Source organism: Bidens hawaiensis, unplaced genomic scaffold (assembly GCF_021521415.1).
Source record: "Bidens hawaiensis isolate Kalapana, Puna unplaced genomic scaffold, B.hawaiensis_p1.1 tig00020455_1, whole genome shotgun sequence".
Lineage (NCBI taxonomy): Eukaryota > Viridiplantae > Streptophyta > Magnoliopsida > Asterales > Asteraceae > Bidens > Bidens hawaiensis.
Genome location: NW_027493126.1, coordinates 278,834 through 302,825, shown reverse-complemented (window position 1 = coordinate 302,825; position 23,992 = coordinate 278,834). Strand labels below are relative to the sequence as shown.

General features: G+C 33.8%; 1 protein-coding gene, 1 non-coding gene and 1 pseudogene across 4 annotated transcripts; 1 reads left to right on the top strand and 2 right to left on the bottom strand.

Annotated features, from left to right (window-relative positions):
* Positions 1-419: 419 nt before the first annotated feature.
* Positions 420-4,359, bottom strand: LOC143560824 (monodehydroascorbate reductase 4, peroxisomal-like; annotated as a pseudogene). The gene is made up of 7 exons (XR_013140191.1): positions 4,170-4,359; positions 2,717-2,768; positions 2,502-2,582; positions 1,965-2,083; positions 1,658-1,877; positions 1,406-1,524; positions 420-1,317 (listed from the first exon to the last, which is right to left on the bottom strand). The product of XR_013140191.1 is annotated as a monodehydroascorbate reductase 4, peroxisomal-like (transcript).
* Positions 4,360-7,399: 3,040 nt separating this feature from the next.
* Positions 7,400-11,336, top strand: LOC143560848 (shaggy-related protein kinase epsilon-like). Of its 2 annotated transcripts, XM_077049054.1 has the most exons (14): positions 7,400-7,416; positions 7,823-7,830; positions 8,847-9,033; positions 9,139-9,231; positions 9,342-9,401; positions 9,484-9,756; positions 9,850-9,921; positions 10,004-10,060; positions 10,152-10,292; positions 10,389-10,439; positions 10,534-10,629; positions 10,728-10,811; positions 10,908-11,010; positions 11,093-11,313. In XM_077049054.1, exons 3-14 carry the CDS (start codon positions 8,914-8,916, stop codon positions 11,173-11,175), a joined length of 1,233 nt encoding a protein of 410 aa, XP_076905169.1. In that variant the 5' UTR covers positions 7,400-7,416; positions 7,823-7,830; positions 8,847-8,913; the 3' UTR covers positions 11,176-11,313. The 2 variants fall into 2 exon arrangements, with proteins under 2 accessions (XP_076905169.1, XP_076905170.1); XM_077049055.1 differs by lacking the exon at positions 7,400-7,416 and having other exon boundaries at positions 7,620-7,830; positions 8,847-9,024; positions 11,093-11,336.
* A 9,833-nt stretch (positions 11,337-21,169) lies between these two features.
* TRNAE-CUC (transfer RNA glutamic acid (anticodon CUC)) lies at positions 21,170-21,242 on the bottom strand. The gene has a single exon. It is a non-coding gene; the product is annotated as a tRNA-Glu (tRNA).
* Between the last annotated feature and the right edge of the window lie 2,750 nt (positions 21,243-23,992).

Sequence of the window (23,992 nt, the reverse complement as noted above, 5' to 3'; positions counted from 1 at the left end):
TTCGCCAAGTTAGCAGACTTCAAAACAGGTTACGGCTCTGCTACATCGTAAAACTTTTAACACGAACACAGTGCCTTCACTGACCCTGGACTAGGGCAGCACTCACGATCCCATACTCGCGGCATACAAAGACCATTCGATCTCTCCCACCACCATTGCATAACTCATTATCGACATTTTAAGCTCTTTTTGGTTGAGTATACACGTTCCAATGTATCCTAGGTTCGACCTGCTTTGATACCACTTACCACATGGAGTTTTAGAATATAACTCTGTGACAATAAGCTTACTTGATATAACAATAGGCCTTTTAGAGCATTAAGTACTTGTATCACTCTGTTATGTCGGATCATGTTTATAAGTCATGCATCAATAAGCTGATACAGATTCAGAAAGTTATGTTTTTTTTACATGGTATTGATATGTAAGGTTATATTTAATTCATAACAAGAAATTAAATATGTTTTCTTGGATACATTGTTACATAATAGAATGTTGATAATGCTAAGTAGTTTATCAATCTTTTACATTTAACTTTCTTCTTCTCCATTAACCCTCCAAAACAGTGGAATCAATGGAAGCAAATTCCTCACCATCTCCGCCGTCTTCTTCCATACCAATACGCGAATCCAGCTATTGCTGCCACCACTACCACCCCAGCAGTCGCATGCCACGGATACATTGGTTTCTCTAAAACAACTGTGGACATCGAACCACCGACATTCACTGCTGGTGCCACTGGCAGTTTCTCACTCAATGCTACCACAAACCCGAGCCCCTGCCGCTCGAGCTCACTCAAATCATCAATTTCTGGTTTAAGCCTTGTCACTTTAGCTATTGCTTCGTACTCTTCTTTACTCCCGCCTTCAAGAAACGACCCGATTAGATGACCTTTGTGCACCCAATATGCACCGAAACTAGGTCCCGAGAAATCACCGAACTACTTCTCCTAAATTGTCTCCATAAAACTGCCATGAAAATGAGAAAACCCGAGAGTAAAAGAATGGTAAGTAATCGAAGTCTGGAGTTGTGTCTGGTTCCATTATTGCAGCGACGGCATGGCGGGCTGATTTTCTGGCGGCGTCCAGGGGGTTCAAGTCGCCGGCTTTCACCGAAAATCTTGACTGGAAACGATGCCACGTCTCCGACTGCATACACTGAGCTGTTGCTCGTTTGCAACCGACTGTTGACTTTGATGCCGCCTTTTTCTAAAGTGAGTTGACCTTCGAATAGACCTGTGTTTGGTCGGATTCCGATTCCGACTACTACTAAGTCAGCCGGAAGATTGGTTCCATCCTTGAGGTTAACTCCATTGACCTGCATGTAACCGGTTTGATCAGTTGACCAATCTTGACTCGGATTCGACTAAAATGAGATAAACGAGATAAATGACCTTAAGATTTACCTTCCCATCTTCATTGAAAACAAATGATGATAGAACTGTGCCTTTAACAAAGTTTACACCCTTAGATTTATAAAAATCTTCATAATAACTTGCAATCTTGGGAGTGAATAAACGACCCACTGTCAAAAAGATATATAAATTATTCAACTTTTATCATAACTTAATAGATTATTCAAAATAAATCATAGACAAAGGGATAGAATATTAGAAATACAAATAAAATATTTAGGTTTTGAAAATGTAAGTGCTTACTGCAATGTGGTTCAGGGAACACCATTGAAACATTAATCTTATTTATAACCAAAGATGCAGCAACCTCCATTCCAATATAGCCACCGCCAATGACCACCGCATTACCTCCGGTAGAGGTTTGCATCACGTCCGACAGCCTGGTCGCATCGGCCAAATCGCGTAGATAACATACATTTTCAGCATCTGATCCGCTTACACCGAACTCTTCAAGTTTCAAAGCCTGTTAAAGCCATACAAATTTTGTTTTATAGATTGTTGAGAAATGAAGGATAATATTGTTTCGAGAAATGAGAAGCGGTTTCAGTGCCCAAGCACCTGTTGCAATGATAAGAAACTTATAGCTAATGGTTTCTCCTGCTGCAGTGAGTAATGTTTTACGTCTCACATCAGCAGACTTTACCCGAGTACCCAAAATCAGCTCGATTCCTGAAAATAATTATGTATTATGATTTCATCATCAAGTGAATCTATAAAATTTTATAATGTTTGTAACGGTACTTGTTGATCAAACATACTCGAGTAAAGTACTCTTTTCCTCCCTAAAGTTTGACCATTTTAACTTGTTCAGTCCAAAACTAGAAATTTTAACCCTTTGCGTCACTGTGGTTACAATTTTTAGCCATTTCCGTCTTTGACACCAACTCTGTTAGATTTTTATATTAAATAGATAGACATTTTAGTGCACGTGATTGAAATGGTTACATAAGATTTATTATTTGGACTGAACAGGTTAAATATAAACCACAAGATTTCCAACTTTGGACTGAAGTAATGGAAATGAGTACTTTACTCGGCATACTATAAAAAAATATTGTTAATTCTTATTCAGGAAACAAATATTTACCATGTTCCTTGTACCACTTTGGTGTCAATCTTTCTTCATTAGCACCGACACAAGTGTGAAATGCAGGAAGACGCGCAGGAGCTATGCAAAGCAAACACAAAACAGAGTTAAAAAGAGGAATATGTTCATGATTTTGAATTTCACAAAGAACCAAGACTAAAACAATCGCGATAAATCATAAATTATATAAAACAAAACAATATAACATGAAACACCTTCTGGAAGTAAAAAGCCTTTGCTGAGTGCAGGTCTCTCATATGGAGCCACCTGCATATTACCACATATATACATCAACAAAAACCAATGTCAATCAATGAATTATTAAACCAGAATGCTTACAACTTAAATTAAGTTCCAGGTTACATCAAAATTCACTGGCTTTTTGCAAAATACAATTCCAAAACCAATACCAATCAATGAATTAAGTTGAATTATGCTCCATCTATCAATTAATTTTGCAAATCCAATTCAAAAGATAACTAACTAGCGCTGTAACCGAATCAAACCACACCGAACAAGGTCTTTTTCATGTTAGTTCATTAATCTTTTATCAAACAAACGAACGGTTCATGAACACCTAACCAAACAAAATTTCTTGTTCGTGTTCGTTCATTGAGGAAATGAACTTGTACGTGAATGGTTCGCGAACATAAATGAGGACACACTATGTTTTATTTGATTCGACTAACCGAGAATGGTTAGTGTCAATAGTTCGGTCTGGCTGTTTATATGTTAATTTTAAATGTATATTAATAATATACTACTCATATAATGGTAGTGTCAATAGTTCATTCATTAAGGAAAGAACTTGTTCGTGAACAGTCAGTGTCAACAGTTTGCTAAAGTTACTGATAACATTAAAAAGTCAAATGTCATTAAAAAACATTAAAAACTTTTAATGAACAAACATTAATGAAGATAAGCAAACGTTCACGAACACAATTGAACGAACATAGCCAAAGCCTCTATTTGTGTTCATTCATTTAGTTAATCGATCAAACATAAACGCACGTCCCATCGAACACGAACAATTCAAGTCTACAGCCGTATAACTAATAGTTTCTCTAAGTTGTAAGAGGTCACAGTTAGATGTGATCATGTGAAAACTTGAAATTCCACAGGCAAACACATGAGGCATTTGAACATACACCTTCCGTGCAGCAAACTAAACCGACATCAACAATCAATTATTCAATGAATTACTAATTCACAAATTAGCTTGTTAATATTAACTAAATAACTAGATAACTAATAAAATCGATGAAAACAAGGATGCATAAAATAATTAACCAATTAAATAATTACTAGTGAGAGGTCACAATTAGATGCGAAAAGCCGAAAACACTTGAAATTCCACACGCAAACACGTGAGGCATTTGAACAAACACCTTGCGTGCAACAAACTAAACTAAACCAAACATCAACGATCAATCATTCAATTTTAACAATCAACAAATGCGATGATTAATGAAATCAACGAATTACGAATACGAAATCGAACTAAAGAAATTAAGTTAATATTAATTATTAGCTAACGTGTTTGGCTAAGCTTCTGAAACTGCTTATTTATTTTAAGCAAATAAGCGGTAACTAACTAACAAACTAATAACAAGATCGATGAAAACAAGGAAGGAAGAATAATAATTAGTTAATGAAATAAATAATTACAGGTTCTTCGGAGATGATACAGAGTTCACCATGAGAAACACCTCTTTTGGTGAACTCAAGAGCTGCATAACCGGCGGCAACTCCTCCGCCAAGTATTACATACACAAACGCTCTGCCCATTACCACTTTCTCTCTCTCTTAAACAAAACAAACAGGTTGTTGTTGTTGTTGTTGTTGTTATTGTTTTGTTTCTCTCTCTACAATATAAAATAATAATAATAATAATAATAATAATAATAATAATAAAAGGTGAGTAATATTTGTGATGGTATTAAATTAAAAGAAGAAAATAATATGTTATTGTGAAATATATGTGTTGGAGTCGATTGGTGGGTTATCCGGAAGGAGTGGGCAAGATAAGAGTGAGTGGGGTCAAAGGATAGATAGAGATGCATAGGGAATTGTGAACGAGTGTGAGGATTGAATTTGAATTTGAATTTGAATTTGAATTTGAATTTGAATTTGAATTTGAATTTGAATTTGAATTTGAATTTGAATTTGAATTTGAATATGAGATGTCAATTTGGACCGGAATGGGTGGGTTGGTGTGTTAGAAACAAGCAACTAGCCAACCACAACTTTTAGGTTTTGGAGTATAATGAGATCTACTAGGGAAAGAGGGGTGTAGTCGGTAAGCGCAAATCGGGTACCTATAGGTTATACCTAGTGTTGAAAAAATCCCCGATTACGTTAGTTCTCGCTTCATAGATTAATTTTAGACTAGTCGACTAATTAATTGGTCAACGGTAAAATCCAACTAAAATCGATGGTTCCGACGAGATTCTGACCTAAATCAGAGGTTTTCAACGAGATTCCGACCAAATCAACGGTTTCCGGCGATATTCCGACCAAAATCAACGGTTTCTTACGAGATTTCAGCAAAAAACTAGCATTTTCCAGTGAGATTCTAGCCAATTTCGGATCAAAATATTTTTGTGTATCAATAAAACTGAAATTACATATAAAAATGTGTGTATGTGTGTGTAAAACTGAAAAATATACATTAAAGTTCGATTTGATTAATTTTGATTAATCTCGATTAATCGTTTGTCCCCACCCAACTGCCCGACTACCGATTTTTACAGCACTGGTTATACATGATAGTCAACGCTGCACAGTTAACATAATGTTTAATTCAGGTATTCTTATTCGTAGAACAGTGCCTGATTATTTTGAGGAAGAGACAGAAGGCATGTGTGTGTAGAGAGGAGACAGTTGGGGTAGTTGAGTGAAGTGTTTCCTTTAGTAAGACCATGTGTAGTTGGTGAAACCTTTATGAGAGTATTTTGCATTATGTGACGCCAAGTTAGCATTGTGGTTATCAAAAAGGGTTGTGGTAGATGGAGCTCATTTAATCATTACTCATTTATTAAATTTAAATAAGATAAATGTGTTATGATTAGGGTTTGTGTGAATAAATTTGATTTGTCGTTGATTTTTTTTTGGGAGGGGGGGGTGTATAAAAAGAGCAAACCCATAAAGCCCCTCTGGGGCGGTGTTTTGGGCGCTTTGGGGCCCTTTCACCCTCTCCAAATCGACCACTACACATGGTCTAATTGGTTTAGATAATGAAACGACATTATATTATGGGATTGGACAGAGAAGGGTAATTTAAGTGACAATCTGACAACCTTTTAGCCCCTATATTTTAAGTGATAGCTTTGTATCTAACTTTTGGGTGCTCTGTCTATTGTTAGTTGAGTATTAGAATTTTAGAAAACATGTCACATGTATATATTATTGTGTAATAGTTTTTACTCATGGATCATTATCATAGTTCGTTTAGCTCTAAAAGCTTAGGACACATTCAAAGTTATATATGTGTCACTAGGTCAAATATTAGGGTACTCAGGGTGTCATCATGTAGCTTGTTCGGGTTTGAGGCTTCTCTGGCCACACCATCATTTCCAATTTCGATGACATTGTAAACAATGAACACGTAGGATGGATATGGATATGTTTTTGGATTAGAAGTCTCGATTATGGAACACACACGGTAAAAAGGGTGGATGATCATGAGAATGAATTGACTTCTCGGTTCTTGGTGAACAATGATACACAATCCATATTCGCAAAACTAGTGTCTATAAGTTCATTACAACTATTATGTTCTTTAAGACCTCAAGGTTGAATTTATGTTATCTAGAAAATGCGAAAATTTAGAGAATGAGAGTGTAAAAGTGTCTTTAAGACCTCAGATGCGAAAATGCATATGAATGAATGAGTGAAGGCAAATGATTAATCTACGGCCTTGCAACAACTTTAGAGAATGAGAGTGTAAAAGTGTGTTTGTATTGAGCATGTTGATTGTTCATGGCAATGGAAAAACGCTAAACGGTTTATTAACGATGGACACAAATAAAGTCCTTATTGATTATTGATAACCAAAATGAACCAAATATTAACAATCCATGTTGGTTATTAAGTTAATTATGCCCAAAGATGCTGTCCCATTTAAAGCTTAAGCGGAAAAATCCAGTAAAACAACATGTTAGCAATCAATTTGAGACTCTAATACATTCACATAGGCTATGTTACTTTATTAAAACTTTTATAAAAAGAATTATTGTCGTTTGTTGATTCCAGTAATATATTCCAATTTGAAATTACAAAATCGTCTTTAGTTCTTTATTATCTAAATACTTTTAGTGAATGTTATTTTTAAACTAATTTAAACCAGCTTGTTTAAGTCAAGCCGAGCTGTAACTAGAATTTCCAACTCGGTTTCAAAACCAAATTAGGAAATGCTCAGGATTTTAAACCGAGCTAGCTTGGCACGGCTCGGCTCGTGAACAGCCAAGTCCTTTTAATAACTATTTGGTTCATAGAAATTGAAACACATCATTAAATGATTCGAACTAAAGGCGTACAGAATACACCCTCATCCAACCGTTAAAAAGCCACACCAAAAAAGATCAACGGCTACAAAACTTCAACAACACAAAAACTCACACCAAACCCACCACGGGCCCCACCCATACAGCCAATGCATACGGACCTCTAAACTCACCCCAAATCAGATTTCATAAAACCATTTCAAATCTGCCTGCAACAAATCAAATCAATTCAACCAATTCAACTTTCATCAGACAAAACATATTAATATTAATATTATTATTATTGAATCGCAGTCTCTGAAGCATCAAATTCACCGGCGTTACGTTCCGATTTCAATTATTTAGCGGTTGTTTAGGTCCGGTGTTGAATTCAATCGGCGATTTACAGATTCCGAGCTGTTTTAGCTACAAATTTCAGGCATATATATCATATATATCGGATTTATTGCTTATTGAATCATTTTGTTTGTGTAATTTTGTAAATAGATTAGAACTGAGTATGATTTTGCCCTAATTTTGTGTTATGTGGTTGTTATGAGGTTTTAGTTGTTAGGGCATATATTCATTGAAATTAGGGCATGTTTTGGTAGGTTACTTGTAAATAGGAGAGTGTATAAGATATAAGTTAAGAGGATGTTGCTCCTGGTTTGATAATTAAGCTATAAATTGTTATTTATGACTAAAAGCTGCAGCTAGTGGTAGGTTTTGAGTTTTGACAAACTTGAAATGAGAACAGATTTCGGTTTTTTATCGGTTGTTTTGGTCTGGTGTTGAGCTATATTGGCGTTTTGCAGATTCCGAGCTGTTTTAGCTACAGATTACATGTATATATATCGAATTAGTTTATTTGTGAATTACGTGGATTGATCAGAAATTTAGAACTGAGTATGATTTGACCTAGAACTTCAGAAATTACGCAATCTCGTTGTCTCTGTGGTCAATTTTGCCCTAATTTTGTGTTATGTGGTTGTTAGGATAGGTTTTAGTTGTTAGTTGTTGGTGTTTGAAAGTTAGGGCACATATTCATTGAAGTTAGTGCAAGTTTGGTAGGTATTTAGAGGATATAGCTGCTGGTTTGAAAATCAAACTATAAATTGTTATTTATGAGTTACGACTAAAAGATTGCAGCTAGTGGTAGGTTTTGACAAACTCAAAATGAAACAGCTTTCGGTTTCTTTCTATAATGCTCTAGATGTTACACATGCCATATATTCTTTTAGCCACTATGCGATTTGATACATGCTTCTGGATCATAGGGATCTCTAGATAACTTTGATGAAGATGTTATTTAATGATGAGTTGCGATTTTATTGTTATACAGATGCTTTTTAACACGAGTGATTTTGGAAGTAATAGTATCATGAAATGTTCAAGCTCATGATTTGAACTAGGGCTTCAGAAATTACGGAATCTTGTTGTCTCTGTGATTAATATTGCCTTCAGTTTCTGTTATATGGTTATTAGGATAGCTTTTAGTCGTTAGTTGTTGGTGTTTGAAAGTTAGGGAACATGTTCATTGAAATTAGGGTAAGTTTGGTAGAAAATTTACCTGAAAATAGGGGAGTGTATAAAATATGAATTAAAGGATGTGGCTCCTTGTTTGAAAATCAATCAATAAATAGCTATTTATGACTAAAAGTTGCAGCTAGTGGTAGGTTTTGACAAACCGAAACTGACAGCAGCTTTCTGTTTCTTTCCATAATGCTCTAGATGCTACACATGTCACAATTTGTTTTAGCCACTATGCAATTGTGATTCATGCTTCTGGATTACAGGGATCTCTATATAACTCTGAAGTAGATGTTATTTAATGATTTCTTATGATTTTTTTGTTTTACAGAGGCTTTTTAACACGGGTGATGCTTAAGTGACACGAAATACATTATACTATACGGTCTTCCACAATTATGGCTTCTGGTGGAATGGCTCATCCGACGGTCGAAAAAGTAGACGGTGATTCAATGTTTGTTGACAAATTGCCAGAAGAAATCAATGAAATGAAAATCCGAGATGACAAGGTGGAAAAGGTTGCTCCTTGTGTCTTCTACATAGTTTCTTTTCATTTAGTTTTTGCAATTTGGTTAATTAGTGCATCTCTTTTACAACTCTCACATATAATTTGCCTATTTTAGGAAATGGAAGCAACCGTAGTGAACGGAAATGGCACTGAAACTGGTCATATTATCGTTACTACTATTGGAGGAAGAAATGGTCAACCCAAACAGGTAACTTTATGTCATTACACACCTCATAAAGTGTTTATATGGGTGTGTATAAGATAGACTTTAGATATGATTCCATTTGTTGTTTAAATACTTTGTGACTGTTATATCAGACAATAAGCTACATGGCGGAGCGTGTGGTTGGGCAGGGTTCTTTTGGAATTGTGTTTCAGGTAATATTTTAATTTACCTCGAAACATACTTCAAAAGAAAAAATCTTTTATATACCTCATAAACAATTTGTGATGTATGCAGGCTAAATGCTTAGAAACCGGAGAAGCTGTTGCAATTAAAAAAGTATTGCAGGATAAACGCTATAAAAACCGGGAATTACAAACGATGCGACTTCTTGATCATCCCAATGTTGTTTCACTTAAGCACTGCTTCTTTTCAACTACAGACAAAGATGAACTTTATCTCAATTTGGTTCTAGAATATGTACCAGAAACAGCTTATCGTGTAGCTAGACACTATAGCAAGGCAAATCAAAGAATGCCCATGATTTATGTCAAACTATACACTTATCAGGTTTGCCCTTTTCATATACGAACCTTCATTTATTCTTATTTATATTCTCATACCGTTTTCATATATGAATCAATGATGCTCTGCTGTTTTCAGATTTTTAGAGCACTGGCATATATTCATTCGATGGGCATCTGCCACCGAGACATTAAGCCTCAAAATCTTCTGGTTTGCTTTTATCAACCTCCCCCTTCACTCCCCCGTCTCAAAAATAAAAAAGTTTGAATATTTTGAAAAATATTACTTGCAGGTGAATCCTCATACCCACCAGCTCAAACTATGTGACTTTGGAAGTGCTAAAGTTCTGGTAATACATATGTTTGGTCATTAGTTATACTGTTATAACATGTTATTTTTGTTACTTTGTTGATTTTATTTTATATTGTCTGAATGAACAGGTGAAAGGCGAACCGAATATATCATATATATGTTCTCGGTATTATCGTGCACCTGAACTCATCTTTGGGGCAACTGAATACACAACTGCCATTGATGTGTGGTCGGTTGGTTGTGTTCTTGCTGAACTGCTTCTAGGACAGGTTATTTACGTCAATAATAATACTCTTTAATTGAGCTGTTAATTATACGTCATGAAATATTTCTTTTTTTTAATCTATTTCCATTGTACTGTTTAGCCTCTGTTTCCTGGTGAGAGTGGAGTTGACCAACTTGTAGAGATCATCAAGGCAAGTTTTTTCCATTTTATACAAAAAATGTTTACCTTTTGAAAATAAAAATTCTTCGGTTCTGTATTTATTTGTTTTTTTAATCATCTTTAAGGTTCTTGGTACACCGACCCGTGAAGAAATTAAATGCATGAATCCAGACTACACTGAATTTAAGTTCCCACAAATCAAAGCTCACCCTTGGCACAAAGTGAGGATATTTATTATTTACTTTTCGAGTTCACTTGCACCTTCATTTTTAAACTGTTATTATAATATATTTTATTTACCTTTACTTTTCATACATAGATTTTTCACAAGCGGACCCCGCCAGAAGCCGTAGATCTTGTTTCAAGACTCCTCCAATATTCTCCTACCTTGAGGTGCGCTGCTGTAAGTGCACATAACCTTCTTTCAAATTATTTTAATTCACTGAAAATATTTGTATATCGATGTTCTTGTATAATAAATAACAAATTGTTTCAACAGTTGGAGGCATGTATCCACCCTTTCTTCAACGAACTTCGTGATCCAAACACACGTCTTCCAAACGGGAGGCCCTTGCCACCACTCTTTAATTTCAAGCCTCAAGGTTAGTTATTATTTCTAATGATTATGTGTTTGTTTGCATTGTAATTGTTCATTAACTGGTTCGGTTTATGGTTTATTGGCAGAGCTGAAAGGGGCATCTTTGGAACTTTTGGCTAAACTGATACCCGAACATGCTCGCAACCAGTGTGCCTTCCTTAGCTTCTAAGTCACTTAAATTATTATTGTTGTGTAATATGTTATGTTATGTTATCCTCATATGCTTATTTGTTTAACTTTGTTGCCTACTTGTTTTCATGTTCACCTTAGACTAGGGCTTGAATCTCAATATTTTATGTAGTATGTTACGTCGTTTCATATATATATATTAACTTTTTAACATGATAACAAGTTGCTTTCTGATTATGATTATATCATCTAAAGAAATATAATACAAATTTACAATGTTATTTGTAGAGCTACATTTCGTAGAATCATGAAATGAAGATGAAAACCTTTATGCCGTATTTTGTTTGTTTTGCTTAAGAATATGTTTCTGTTAGTGATTTCAGTTGAAACAACTTGATGATGTGCCCTGTGCAACCGCTTGTCGAAAGTGTTGCGGTAATCTTTGAGTGACCCGTTTAGTGCATCATTACAACAGCATCAAGTTCGAACAGGTCGTTATATGTTTATATTTATGCATTGCAATGGGTTTAGACTGCCCTAGTTTCAACCGAGTTTGAATTAGGGAAATACGTTCTATATCATTATCCCCTTATTTCTTGAAAGGGTCGTTATATTTAAACACCACTCCCATGGCGTGTTAATAACTCTATACGGTTCGTATATAGGCTATACGAGTCGTATAGCCTTCACATAGCTAACTACCCTATGGATGACAACTTTTTCAAGTCTATACGGGTCGTATAGCCCCCTATAGCTCGTATAGGCTTTAAACACCTGTCACCCGTCAACCCAAAAGAACAAAATTTTGCATCTATACGGCTCATATAGCCTCTATACGAGCCGCATAGGTGCATATGGTGTCCAAATAACCTATATGGTGTGGGAATAACCTAAGCCTTCTTGAAATGGTTTTACTCTTGAAATGGTTTTACTCTATTTTTGAGTTTTCAACCTTTGTTAGCCGAGTTTATACCCTTTCAACTACTCGGGTCTACCTGTAGGTGTGAACATGAACCTAAGCAGGAACTCGAATCCCGTCATTGAAGTCCTTGAATCTAAACTCTCATCATGGTAAGCCAAAACTTTATCTATCAGTGGTAGAATAACATTAGTTAAACTTTTCTTGGCAGCATTCCGATTTATTACCTATCTGTGAACTGGAGAAGAGATCCACAAGATGATTAGGAGACAACAGAACGACAAAAACGCCTGGCCTTCGGCAATCACGCATAACTATCTGAGTGTGAAGATAAGGGCATTCGTAATGGAGCGGCTAAAAACACCCATTCTTTTATGCAACCTAGACGCAGGGTTTTTCCAGTTTTATAGTTTTATGGGTAGTGGTTGAAGCCCCTCCTAAGTTCTAATGTTTAAATGATGTATAAGATAATTAAAAATATAAAATGAAGGAAAGATATGATTGGTCAGTTGACCAAACCTTTTGCCCCAAACACCGTCATCCCAACAACGGGCAGTGTGTAAAGTTTCTTTTATTTTAATGTTTTAAGTTTTAACATGCATTGAGTTATGAAAATGAGAGCATTATTGAATTGGTGTTTAAGGGACATTGTTGGTTTTTAGAGGACCACTTGCACGAATGGTGACCGTAAAGTAAAGTAACTTTTATTTCTACAATAGTTTCTTAAGTTTTCCATTCTTGGATATTACTATATGTTAACACACATTTTGTTTTTGATGTTAACTTATTTTTTATTACCCGATCTATTTTTACCAAACCATTTTGACGCCGACTCATTTTTCATCCCCACCCCCGGACACACACAACCCACTGTTAGTGTGATCTTGTGTTAGCGACCGGGGGGGGGGGGTTAATTATCGTATGGGGTCAATGATGTTTCAAAAGGCGGTCGGTCGATTGAAAACCTATAAAGAACGACTTGGGGAGGAAGCAATATCGGAAAGGGGCGGCGACAGGCAATAACAATTGTTGTATACAAGGAATGGAAAGCAAAAGGTAGGGTCATAGGAAGGGTAAATTTGAAATGGGGGTCGCAAAGTGTATTTTGGCGTTGACACGGGGATACAAGCTATACTTATCTCTTCTTAATGCACACTTATGTAAGTACGGGAGGTTAGTTGTCATACTTACCAATCTAAGGTTTTTTACTTTTTTTAGATAGTTTTTTTTTCTTCCTAGTTTGAGTGTAATAAGGCTTTGTATAAGTTAAGAAATAAAGAGATAAATATGAGTTGTTTGTAATCAAAGTTAATCATCACCGTCAATAATATAAATGAGAATTAGATTCATAATATCTGATTACCTCTTTTAACCACACTCAAAAAGATATCAAGAATTTACCATCGATATATAAGATCACTTAGGTAGCGTTTAGTATGCATGAATAACAGGGGGAATGGAATGATTCATTACGTGGGTATGAAGAAAGTGGTGTTTGGTTACTCAATGGAATGGAAGCATCCATTACACATGGAATCTCATTCCATAAAAACCATTCATTCCCACCTCCTTTTTTTTTCATTCAATTCCTCCCTCACCCTACTTTCTCAACATCACCACCACCTAACAACAACCACCACTACTACCATCGCCACCACCACCATCACCAACTGACCACCACCGTCATCGTCGCCACCACCACTTTACCACCGCCACCACCATTGTCGCTGCCTGACCACCACCACTGTCGTCGCCACCCTACCATCGGCATCACTACCAATGCTACTACCGTCACCCCCACCACCACAACCACCCCGCCTAACCGCCACCACCACCATTTTCGTCGCCGAAGCTATCACCACCACCGTCGCCATTTCAATTTTTTTTTTTTTTTGTAAAAAAATATATATTTTGGGATAAGAATATTTATATTATTTCTATTTCATTCATACAATTTTTTGGATACCAAACAACATAAAGTAATTATTCATTTCATTTCCATAGGTTAACCAAACAAAACAAATGAATGGTAATGATCCATTTCATTTCCTTATTCATTTCATTCCATCTCTCATTCAATTTCCTCTTAGTTCCATTACTTTCAACCAAACATACCCTTACACATAGCACGTTACATGATTAAACTAACTTTATATTATAATTTTTAGTCATTGTTCAATATATACATAATGTTTGTTAGTAGATTGGATTTTCTTTTGGTGATACAGTAAAAGGTTATAACTCATAGTTCGCCCCATAGTTTGGGCTATGGAATCTTTTTGTTGTATCGATAAGTTTGACTCATGGTTCGTTAAGTTTCAGCCTTTTATATTGTTTAAATTTTTATGATTTGGCTTTAAAACTAAACGTGATCGAACTAGGTATGATAACAGGCTGGGTTTAAGTAGTCTCAAACTCATATTTGTTTATAAAATCTTGTTTCAAACTCGTCAGCTATCTATAGGTTTTAACAAAATGTAACTAATCATTACAATAAAATATTCCTAATGACTAATCAATTACAAAAAATAATTGGGTAATATATTAAGATAAATAAAATCATGCAGGCTTACTCGGGTATATAATCAGGTAAATGGGACTATGTTATTGGGTCGGTAATCGGGCGTATTACAAATCTCATAAACGTCCCATACCCGTGAAAATTGTTAAAAGTAATCAAAAACCCGTCCCATACTCTAAGACTAAGGTATTCACTAACCACCATGTAATGGTTTAACTGAAACATAATTATTATTTAAACCTTTTTTTATATAAAAACTAAGAGTGGTGTATTGTGATTGGTTGAATTTGTAGTTGGACCTGCCATTTGAACATTTGGAGCCCTTGCTCGTTACTTCACTTGCGCTCAAGGGGCACAAGCCAACTTCGTTACTCTTCGTAGGAAAATTCCATATGGATTTTCCTTTTTTTCATGTACGAAATGAACGAGTTTAATAATACTACCCTTCGTTGGTATATTCAGTTCTAGTATGTTGTTTGGCATCATCTACTTGAGTGGGGTATTTGTTTAACCACCAATTTGATGGTGATGCGCCATGCATGGACTCTGGGATTGGTGCCCATTACAATATAGAGGGAATTGGCATTCATGGGTATTACCCATGCATGGCCCAATTCTGCACTATCACTTCATTTATATCTTCAAGTACCCATAAACCATAAAATCACTGGCAACACCGTACCTACCCACAAGTACTCTATGAGAGGAAGCGACACCGAAATCAGTAGATGTAGTGTATATTACTATTGAACGTTGAAAGAGATGCTTTGACACAACATAGAAGAAATTGATTGATCGAGATCGTTATGATGGTGGCGATGATCGAACAAGATGATAGACGAGATTGCTATGAAGACTCGTTTTTTAAATAATTAAAGATGTACACTGATCTCTTCTATGTATATGGATACAAGGTTTTACCCCTCGTATTACAAGGTTGTTTTCATTTTTTGTTTCTAATATTTATATATATTTTTGGATTTTAATATATTTATTGTAAGGAAGTTAATAATATACTTAGGGTTTGATGATGAAAGGGTTTCACATATAAATGAGATGTTATAACTCGTTTAAAAGCTATTTGGGTTTGGTGAGACCCACGACCCGCTTATTTTTTTACTATAAAATTGTTTCTTAATTTTATAAATAATATCTTTTTAAAAAAATTGGATATTAGTTTTCAGTATGTCCCTATTTTATTAAATATTTGATGAAATTATTTTTTTTTAATATAATGAGATGTTATAACTCGTTTAAGGTTATATGGGTTTGGTGAGTCTCATACCCGTGAATTCGGGTAAAATGCATGAGAAACCTCCATTTACAAATAAAGAAATTTGGTGGCTTAAGAAAATATATGAAGCATCCAGAATGCTTTTAAACGTTTCGTGTGTATATATTTAAAATTAAGATAACATTGTCAACAAATATAAGCTACGATCCTTAAGCACAAGCCTCTCACATGCTTACAGCCCGTTATATGCAAAATCAAAAATATATACATAAACACTTACATGTTGAATACAAATTGAAAGGATACTTCATAAATTTAACACTAAACAAAGATACCTAAACAAAGAATTTTTAAGTACGAAACCAGATGCGGTTTAAAATAACAGTAGTAACAAATAAATCTTAATGAATATTTTAAACACATACGTAATGAATGGACATACATTAAGCTACATAAATGAACGTAAGTTAAAGAACACAAATGAACGTTTACGATTTAAATGAGAGAAAACTACATTTTTTATTTTTAGTTCGTGTCCATTTATTTATTAAAGTTTTTGCCCATGTCCATTTATTTATTAAAGTTCGTGTCCATTTATTAATTTATCTAACTTTTATGATCAAACATGATCAAACTTTCCGGTATTTCTAGATGATTCTAGGGTTGTGTACGTGTATACAATTTTATTTACTTATTTATATTGCTAAATTATAGAGTTAATTTGTAGCTTGTTTATTACACTTTATTATGTATCAACGAATGGCTGTGACTACCAAATGAATCGTTTGGTTGTAATAATAATAATAATAATAATAATAATAATAATAATAATAATAATAATAATTCCGTTGAAGGGACATGAAGTGTTGAGCCCGCCAAAGATCCTAACCAACTAGACTACAACGAAGTAGTTGAAATCAGGAACATTTTATATCAGTTCCTCAGGAACATTTTATATCAATTCCTGTAATATTAAGGGTATGTTATTATTACCTCGATGAAAGAAGTAAATTCGATATTCAATCAATATATAGGCCTAAAGTATTCAGAAGTTACTTTAGATTAAGTTTATATAAGTTTGAACCCGAGCTTGAGTCTAAATTGAAGTTCATCTAATATACATGCTCATACCTAAAATCCATATACGAGTATTCTCGCAAACTTCAATGACCCTGTTAACTTATCAATATAATATTAGTTTTATATAATAAAAATTTAATTACAAAAAAAAATAATATATTACGTTGAAAATTATGATGAAAGCTACTAGATAATATATATTTTGTTACACATAAAATTAGAATTATATATATGTAGTAAATACAAATAGTTAAATAGTTAAATAGTTAAATATTTAAAAAATAATAAACACAGTTTCGAGCTTATTAATGAGTCAAAGACGGGATTTCGACCTATACAATTAAATGAGTCAAATTCGAACTTGAGCTCCCTTAAATTAAACGACTTGAGCTTCCACTAGCTCAATTTTGCGTATTTACACCCGTCCAATGTGTGTGTATGTATGTATATATATATATAACTAGTTTTTATCCCTCGTATTACGGGGGATATGTTTCTTTTTCGTGTATAATATTCATATTTTTTTGCATTTTGTTTACTATAAAATTGTTTCTTAAAAAATTTGAATATTAATATTTAGTATATCCATATTTTATAGGATTTGCATATCAAATATTTGGTGAGATTTATTTTTAGAATAATGAGATGTTATAACCCGCTGAAGGTTATCTGGGTATGGTGAGACCCATACCGTGAATTCAGGTAAAATGCATGAGATGTCTTCATTTACAAATAAAACAATATGGTGGCTTAAGTAAATGTAAGAAACAACCATAGAGCTTTTAAATGTTTTGTTTCTTTACGGGGGTTATTTTATATTATTTTTTTCTAATATTTATTTATTTTTTGATTTTTGTTTTTTATTTTTTATATTGTATGTAAGTTAATAATATATATGTATATATATATGATTTGATGATAAATTGTTTCACAAATAAATGAGATGTTATAACCCCGTTTAAAAGATATATGAGTTAGATGAGACCCAAGACCCGTTTATTTTTATTTTTACTATAAAGTTGTTTTTTTAATTATAAATAATATATATCTTGTTTAAATAAATCATATATTAATTTTTAGTATATCCCTACTTTTTAGGATTTTTATATCAAATATTTGGTAAGATTAGTTTTTAATTTAATGAGATGTTATAACCCGTTTAAGAAATATATGAGTTTGATTCGACCCATACCCATAAATTCGGGTCAAATGCATGAGAAGCCTCCATTTAAAAATCAAGGAAATCTGGTGACTCCAAAAAAGGGAGAGCAACCACATCGCGACACATAGGATTTTTATGTTTTCGTTTATATATATATCTATAATATATATAAACGAAAACATAAAAATCCTACGTGTCGCGATCAATTTGGTAGTAAAAAAATAAACAAGTCTTGGGTCTCATTAAACCATAAGTATATTATTAACTTTCATAAATATTATTTATAATTAAAGAACCAATTTCATAGTAAAAAAGATAAACGGGTCTTGGGTCTCATCAAAACCATATAGCTTTTAAACCGGGTTATAACATCTCATTTATTTGTGAAACAATTTATCATCAAACCAAAGGTATATTATTAACTTTCATACAATAAAAAAATAAATAAATATTAGAACAAACAATATAAAACAACCCTGTAATACGGGGTTAAAAACTATATATATATATATATATATATATATATATATATATATATATATATAAACTATATATTTGTTATATGAAGTAACTATGACTAGTTAACCGTTGTTTATGAATATGGCTTCTGCCAGTGTGCTTACTATTGTTCTGCTTTGGTTAATAAAAATACAGTTATACAAATAATTAAGGGCATAACAAGAGGGTTAAGAGTGTTCACTGACCATTTATAATCCATTCATTAGAATATGTAGAATTTTTATATATAAAGTATTAGTTCTTCTAATAAAAAATAGGATTTGGACCTCCCTAGTTGTAACAAGTAGAGAAGATAATCATATTACTTAAAAGTGTATATTCGAGCTATTTTGTTCCACTAAAACGTGACTGAATCTCTTTATTTACGTGACTATTAGAAGGAGACCCTTTCTTCGGCCATCAAATCTACCGTATCACGTTTGATAACATGATACCGATGTAAAAAGGTCAAGTTGTTCGTGAGCTACTTGAGATTGACTCGCAAAAGCTTAAACTAAGTCAAGCTTAAATGTGCCAAAAGTAAGCTCGTCGTAATAAATAATCTCAAACCCAAACTTCATATACCAAATTCATATAGGCTTGCAAGACTAAACGTGCCTCTAAAATCACATAATTTTATTAGGGAATTTCTAACATGTGCCCTAAGGGCACATGTAAGAAACATTAACTATGAGAATATTCTTGTTAAAACTAAAAGTTTATATTAATTACATTCATCTTTTAATAATTATCATATTTAACTTTATATTTTCCTCTTCAAAATCTTACCTCAATTGATTACTAAAAAACATTTATATGTAAAGAATATAAATGTAAAGAATATAAATGTAAAGTTTACTACTAAATAAACTTTTCTAATTCCCTCTAAAATTACTATTTTATCTCCCACCTTTATTATATTCATTTATATGTAAAGAATATTTAAATATGAAAGTGACTTTTGAAATTCCTATAACGTCTCCAAGTGTTGAACCCCCCCCCCCCCCCTCAATTGCATTAGTTATATGATCATTATTTTATGTAAAAGATGATGCAACATCCAAAGTTTCTTCCTGGTGTTGAGATACGTTATTAAATTGAGTCTCTTCTCGTCTCCATCGTGATAGCCAATAACTAAAAGAAATTTCAAAACAACCCGTATGGAGAAGAACACTAAAAAACATGACGACAAAGTATCCCGACATATTCAAAGTAGGGCTGTTCACGAACCGAGCCGAACCGAGCGAGCGTCTGCTCGAACTCGGCTCGAATTGAAACCGAGCGGCTCGGTTCGGTTCGGATTTAAGAAACCGAGCAGAAAATTGATGCTCGAACTCGGCTCGAATTGAAACCGAACGGCTCGGTTCTGCTCGTTTTCTGCTCGATTTTCAACCTGTAATTTAAATAAAATTATTTCAAGCTTAAACACCACCGTTTTCAAATTTCAAAGACACACAACAAGTTTAACAAATACAAATATAAAATTGTTTCGTTCAAAAAACATACAAACATCTAAAACTCCAAGCATCATGGTGGCTCGCTCATTCGGAACCAACACCTTCTTTTCAATTGCTTGTACACTCTTTCGGAACCAACACCTCAATTTCCAGAGTACAACAGGATTCGTTTCCTGCTCAGCTCCTTCCGATTCAAGCTTCAACGGAGTAACGCTCTTCTTATTACCGTCCGGAAACGTAACCGTCGTGGTGCAGACGGCGATTGAGTGGATGGTGATGGTGGCGGAAGAGTAACAGCAGCCGGAGTCTGGAGTAACAGCAGCAGGGGCGGCGGACTGGATCGGGGTGGACTAGATGTCTGGATGTCTAGGTTTTTAATATATATGTTTATATATATTATTTAAAAATGTTTATATATATTTATTAATAAAATCTTTATTAATAATAACGTTTTTTTAAAAATAACAAGAAAGTTATACTATATAAATATGTATTTATATATATATATATATATATATATATATATATATATATAAATTAAAAATATTCGAGCCGAACCGAACCGAGCAGGCCTTTGCTCGTGCTTGGTTCGTTTACAGATCGAACCGAGCCGAGCGGCTCGTTTACAATCGAGCGAAAAACCGAGCGAGCATTTTCCGAGCAAAATCCGAGCGAGCGGCGAGCGAGCGACGAGCGCGAGCGGATTGAACAGCCCTAATTCAAAGTTTTGCAAGTGTTGTCAGCCATCTTACCATCCCAAATAACCTTATGCCATCGAGCCACTTTGTAATGTTTGACAACAAAACTTGTGTCATTTTCTTTGCAAGCCGAATATTGAATCGCTAGAGCAAGCTGATATTGAGTCTGTTCAACACTTAGAGACGTTATAGGAATTTCAAAAGTTACTTTCATATTTAAATATTCTTTACATAAAAATATATAAAAATGGTGGGAGATGTAATAGTAATTTTAGAAAGAATTAAAAAAATTTATTTAGCATTTATCAATAAAGGTAAAATTTAGGAGGAGAAAATATAATGATAAACATAGTAGTTATTAATGTAATTTTAATATAAATATATAGTTTTAACAAGATTAATGTTTCTGGTTAGAAAATCACATTTTATAATTGAGCCATTGAATTTGCAAATATACAAAAATAATTCCGTTGCCGAGACTTGAACCCGGGTCTCTCGGGTGAGAGCCGAATAACCTAACCAACTAGACTACAACGAATTTGTGATTGATACATATATTAGCTTCTAATATCTATGTGCTTGTATCAGCCTAACCACTTAATGAAGAACTTGTGAACACGTTTACATGTTTCATGATTAAAAGATTTACCAAACCCAAGTAAGAACTATGTGCTAATTATCGTTTAACATCCATTTGTGGCATCATCGATAGACCCTACACTTATAACACATTCATCAAACTCGGTGGATGTCAAAACGGGTAGCAATCAAAAGCTAATATTCAGTATTACCAACATAATTGGATCAGAATAATATGTACAAAAGTCATAATTGTCATTAACAATCACAAATGCAGTAGGCTACTAATTGTACTAGAAAATTTTAAACCATACATTATTAACATTATTATGCTTATAGTCACAGTTTGTATTTATATTACTTCGAAATGTAGTCCTTATAAGTGACACATAACATTCAAACTTATTTAAAAACTAAATATGTCTAGTAAGAACTAAAACAAAAACTGACATACCATTATCCGCGCTATACAACTCTGAACATAAACCTTCTTCAAAATAATCACAACAAGGTTAAATTATAAAAAGAGCCGAGCTTGAGCTCTTCCCTCATAAAGTCAAAGTGAGCCGTGCTTGAGCCTCGGCTTGGCTCGATTCACTGAGGACGAGAAGGCTATGGTGAAATTATGCAGTTTAAGCCCTGAGAAACTATAATTGTTCAACGGGTAGTTTGTTTATGTTCATTGTTTAATGAACGAACATTAATAAAGATTTCCGTTCGAATAACTAAATGAACGAACACGAACATAGGTCATTTCTGTTAAGTTATGTCCGTCAATGTTTATTTGTTTATGTTTGTTTACTAAAGGTTTTTAATATTACGTTTATAGCCGTATTTTTAATTTACTAATTTACAGCTATCTTACTTTGTAAAAAAAAAGATTTATTTGAGAGTTAAAAATTACTACTGGGCCAGTAATTCCTATACATGGATGCTGCAAAAGGGCTATGGGTCAATCGGGTCGATCTGTCATAGTTTTTTTGAGCCCAATATGTCTTGTGTTCATGGCCCAGCCCAGCCTTTAGTTCGTAGGTAAATTTAAACAATATTACACTTGCGATTAAAACAAGAGTGAAGGCACCTAAAATAGGAAAAAATAAATAAAAAAAAACTATATGGTCTAAATGATAAATTTATAGGGAGACTTTTTATAACTTGAAAAAATTGATAATTTCTTCTTTTTTTTTAACGGACAACGAATTCTTTAAATTGGCTACTGACTAAATTCACCATATCAAGATACACTCGTCTTTCGATCCGGGAAAATCTCTCACCTAAGGCCAATGCCCGTGAACACTCGCCCGAATGCACAGTGCAGTGAGATAGAACTCGTTCAGTTCAAGGATTCAACAAATAACGTCACGTATTCTCCTAGTCTCCCATCATCACTCAGGTGTTGCTGAAACTAAATGTCAGGGACATTAATTAAACCTGGGTCACATGAAACATCAAGTCTCTTTCTTAATTACTATTCCACTACTGGCTCGTTGGAAAAAAAAACCAATACTTGAAGTACTTAGTGGTATGTATAATATGGTATAATTATTAACATGGATGTTTGTACTTAGTAGCAACGCAATTAGTATATATTGCTTGTATTATACAATATTATCATTATAGTTTCAAAATTATCTGGTTATTATAGTGGTTCAAAAATCCTTTCATTGTGATGTAGTCGTATTGTTTTTCATTGCTAGATTTTGCTAGTTTTGTTTTAATTAAAGTTCGGGAAAAAATTAATTATCATCTTTCTTAGACATTAAAAGGTGTCAGGTTGCCGTGTTTCAAGGTTCAGTTAAAGACGAAATAAAATAAGATAAAATTGTAATGACGTCGGATCGTTGAAAGTATAACATTATGCAATTAAGTCATGCATTTAATATTGAAATGTTGTAGTTACGGACTTTCGGTTAGCATATCAGTTCCACCTCATATTCTTTAATAAAAGTTTTTTTTTCCACAAGTCTCAACAAACGCAATTAAAAACATTAATCGTAGCTTTTTGAGAAGCATAAGAATAAATATAGACCATTTAATTTAAGATCGAGTGGTTGAGACTGACAGTTAATGTCTTATTTTAATGATGTGTTTTATTTTAAAGCATTCACACATCTCACAATGTAACTAGCGACACTTTTAAGACTTAACACAAGTTAGGCGACAATACACATGACTATAGTGGAATGTGACGAGTTTTCGTATATTAACTTTTATATAGATCATGTGACGATGTTCCAACTTGGACAACTTATCCCGCAACAATTATCAACTATTAGGTGAGTTTCTAGACCCTTTTTAACGTTACGTGTTGGGATGGTGTGCATATTCACGAAATGATAACGATATTTGCCTATTAGCCTATGTTTTAAAGAATATGTGTGCATGATTTGAATGATATGATAAACTGATGATGTTATATTTTGTCACACAATTAGTTTTCACACAAAAGATTATATCATTTCATATTCGAACATTATAATATGTAACATCCCGAAATTTTCAAGATAATATTAATTATATTACTTAATAATAGAGGAAAAGTTTACTCGGGTTATCGGGATATAAATAGAGTGGGAGTTGGTATGGGTCGGGCTAGTGTCGGGTAATGGACGTGGGTTATGGACTCGGATTAATTGAGATGGGTTAAATGAGAATGGGATTTCAGGGATATAAATACCCCCAAAATCCCAAAATATCTTCATTTTCCCC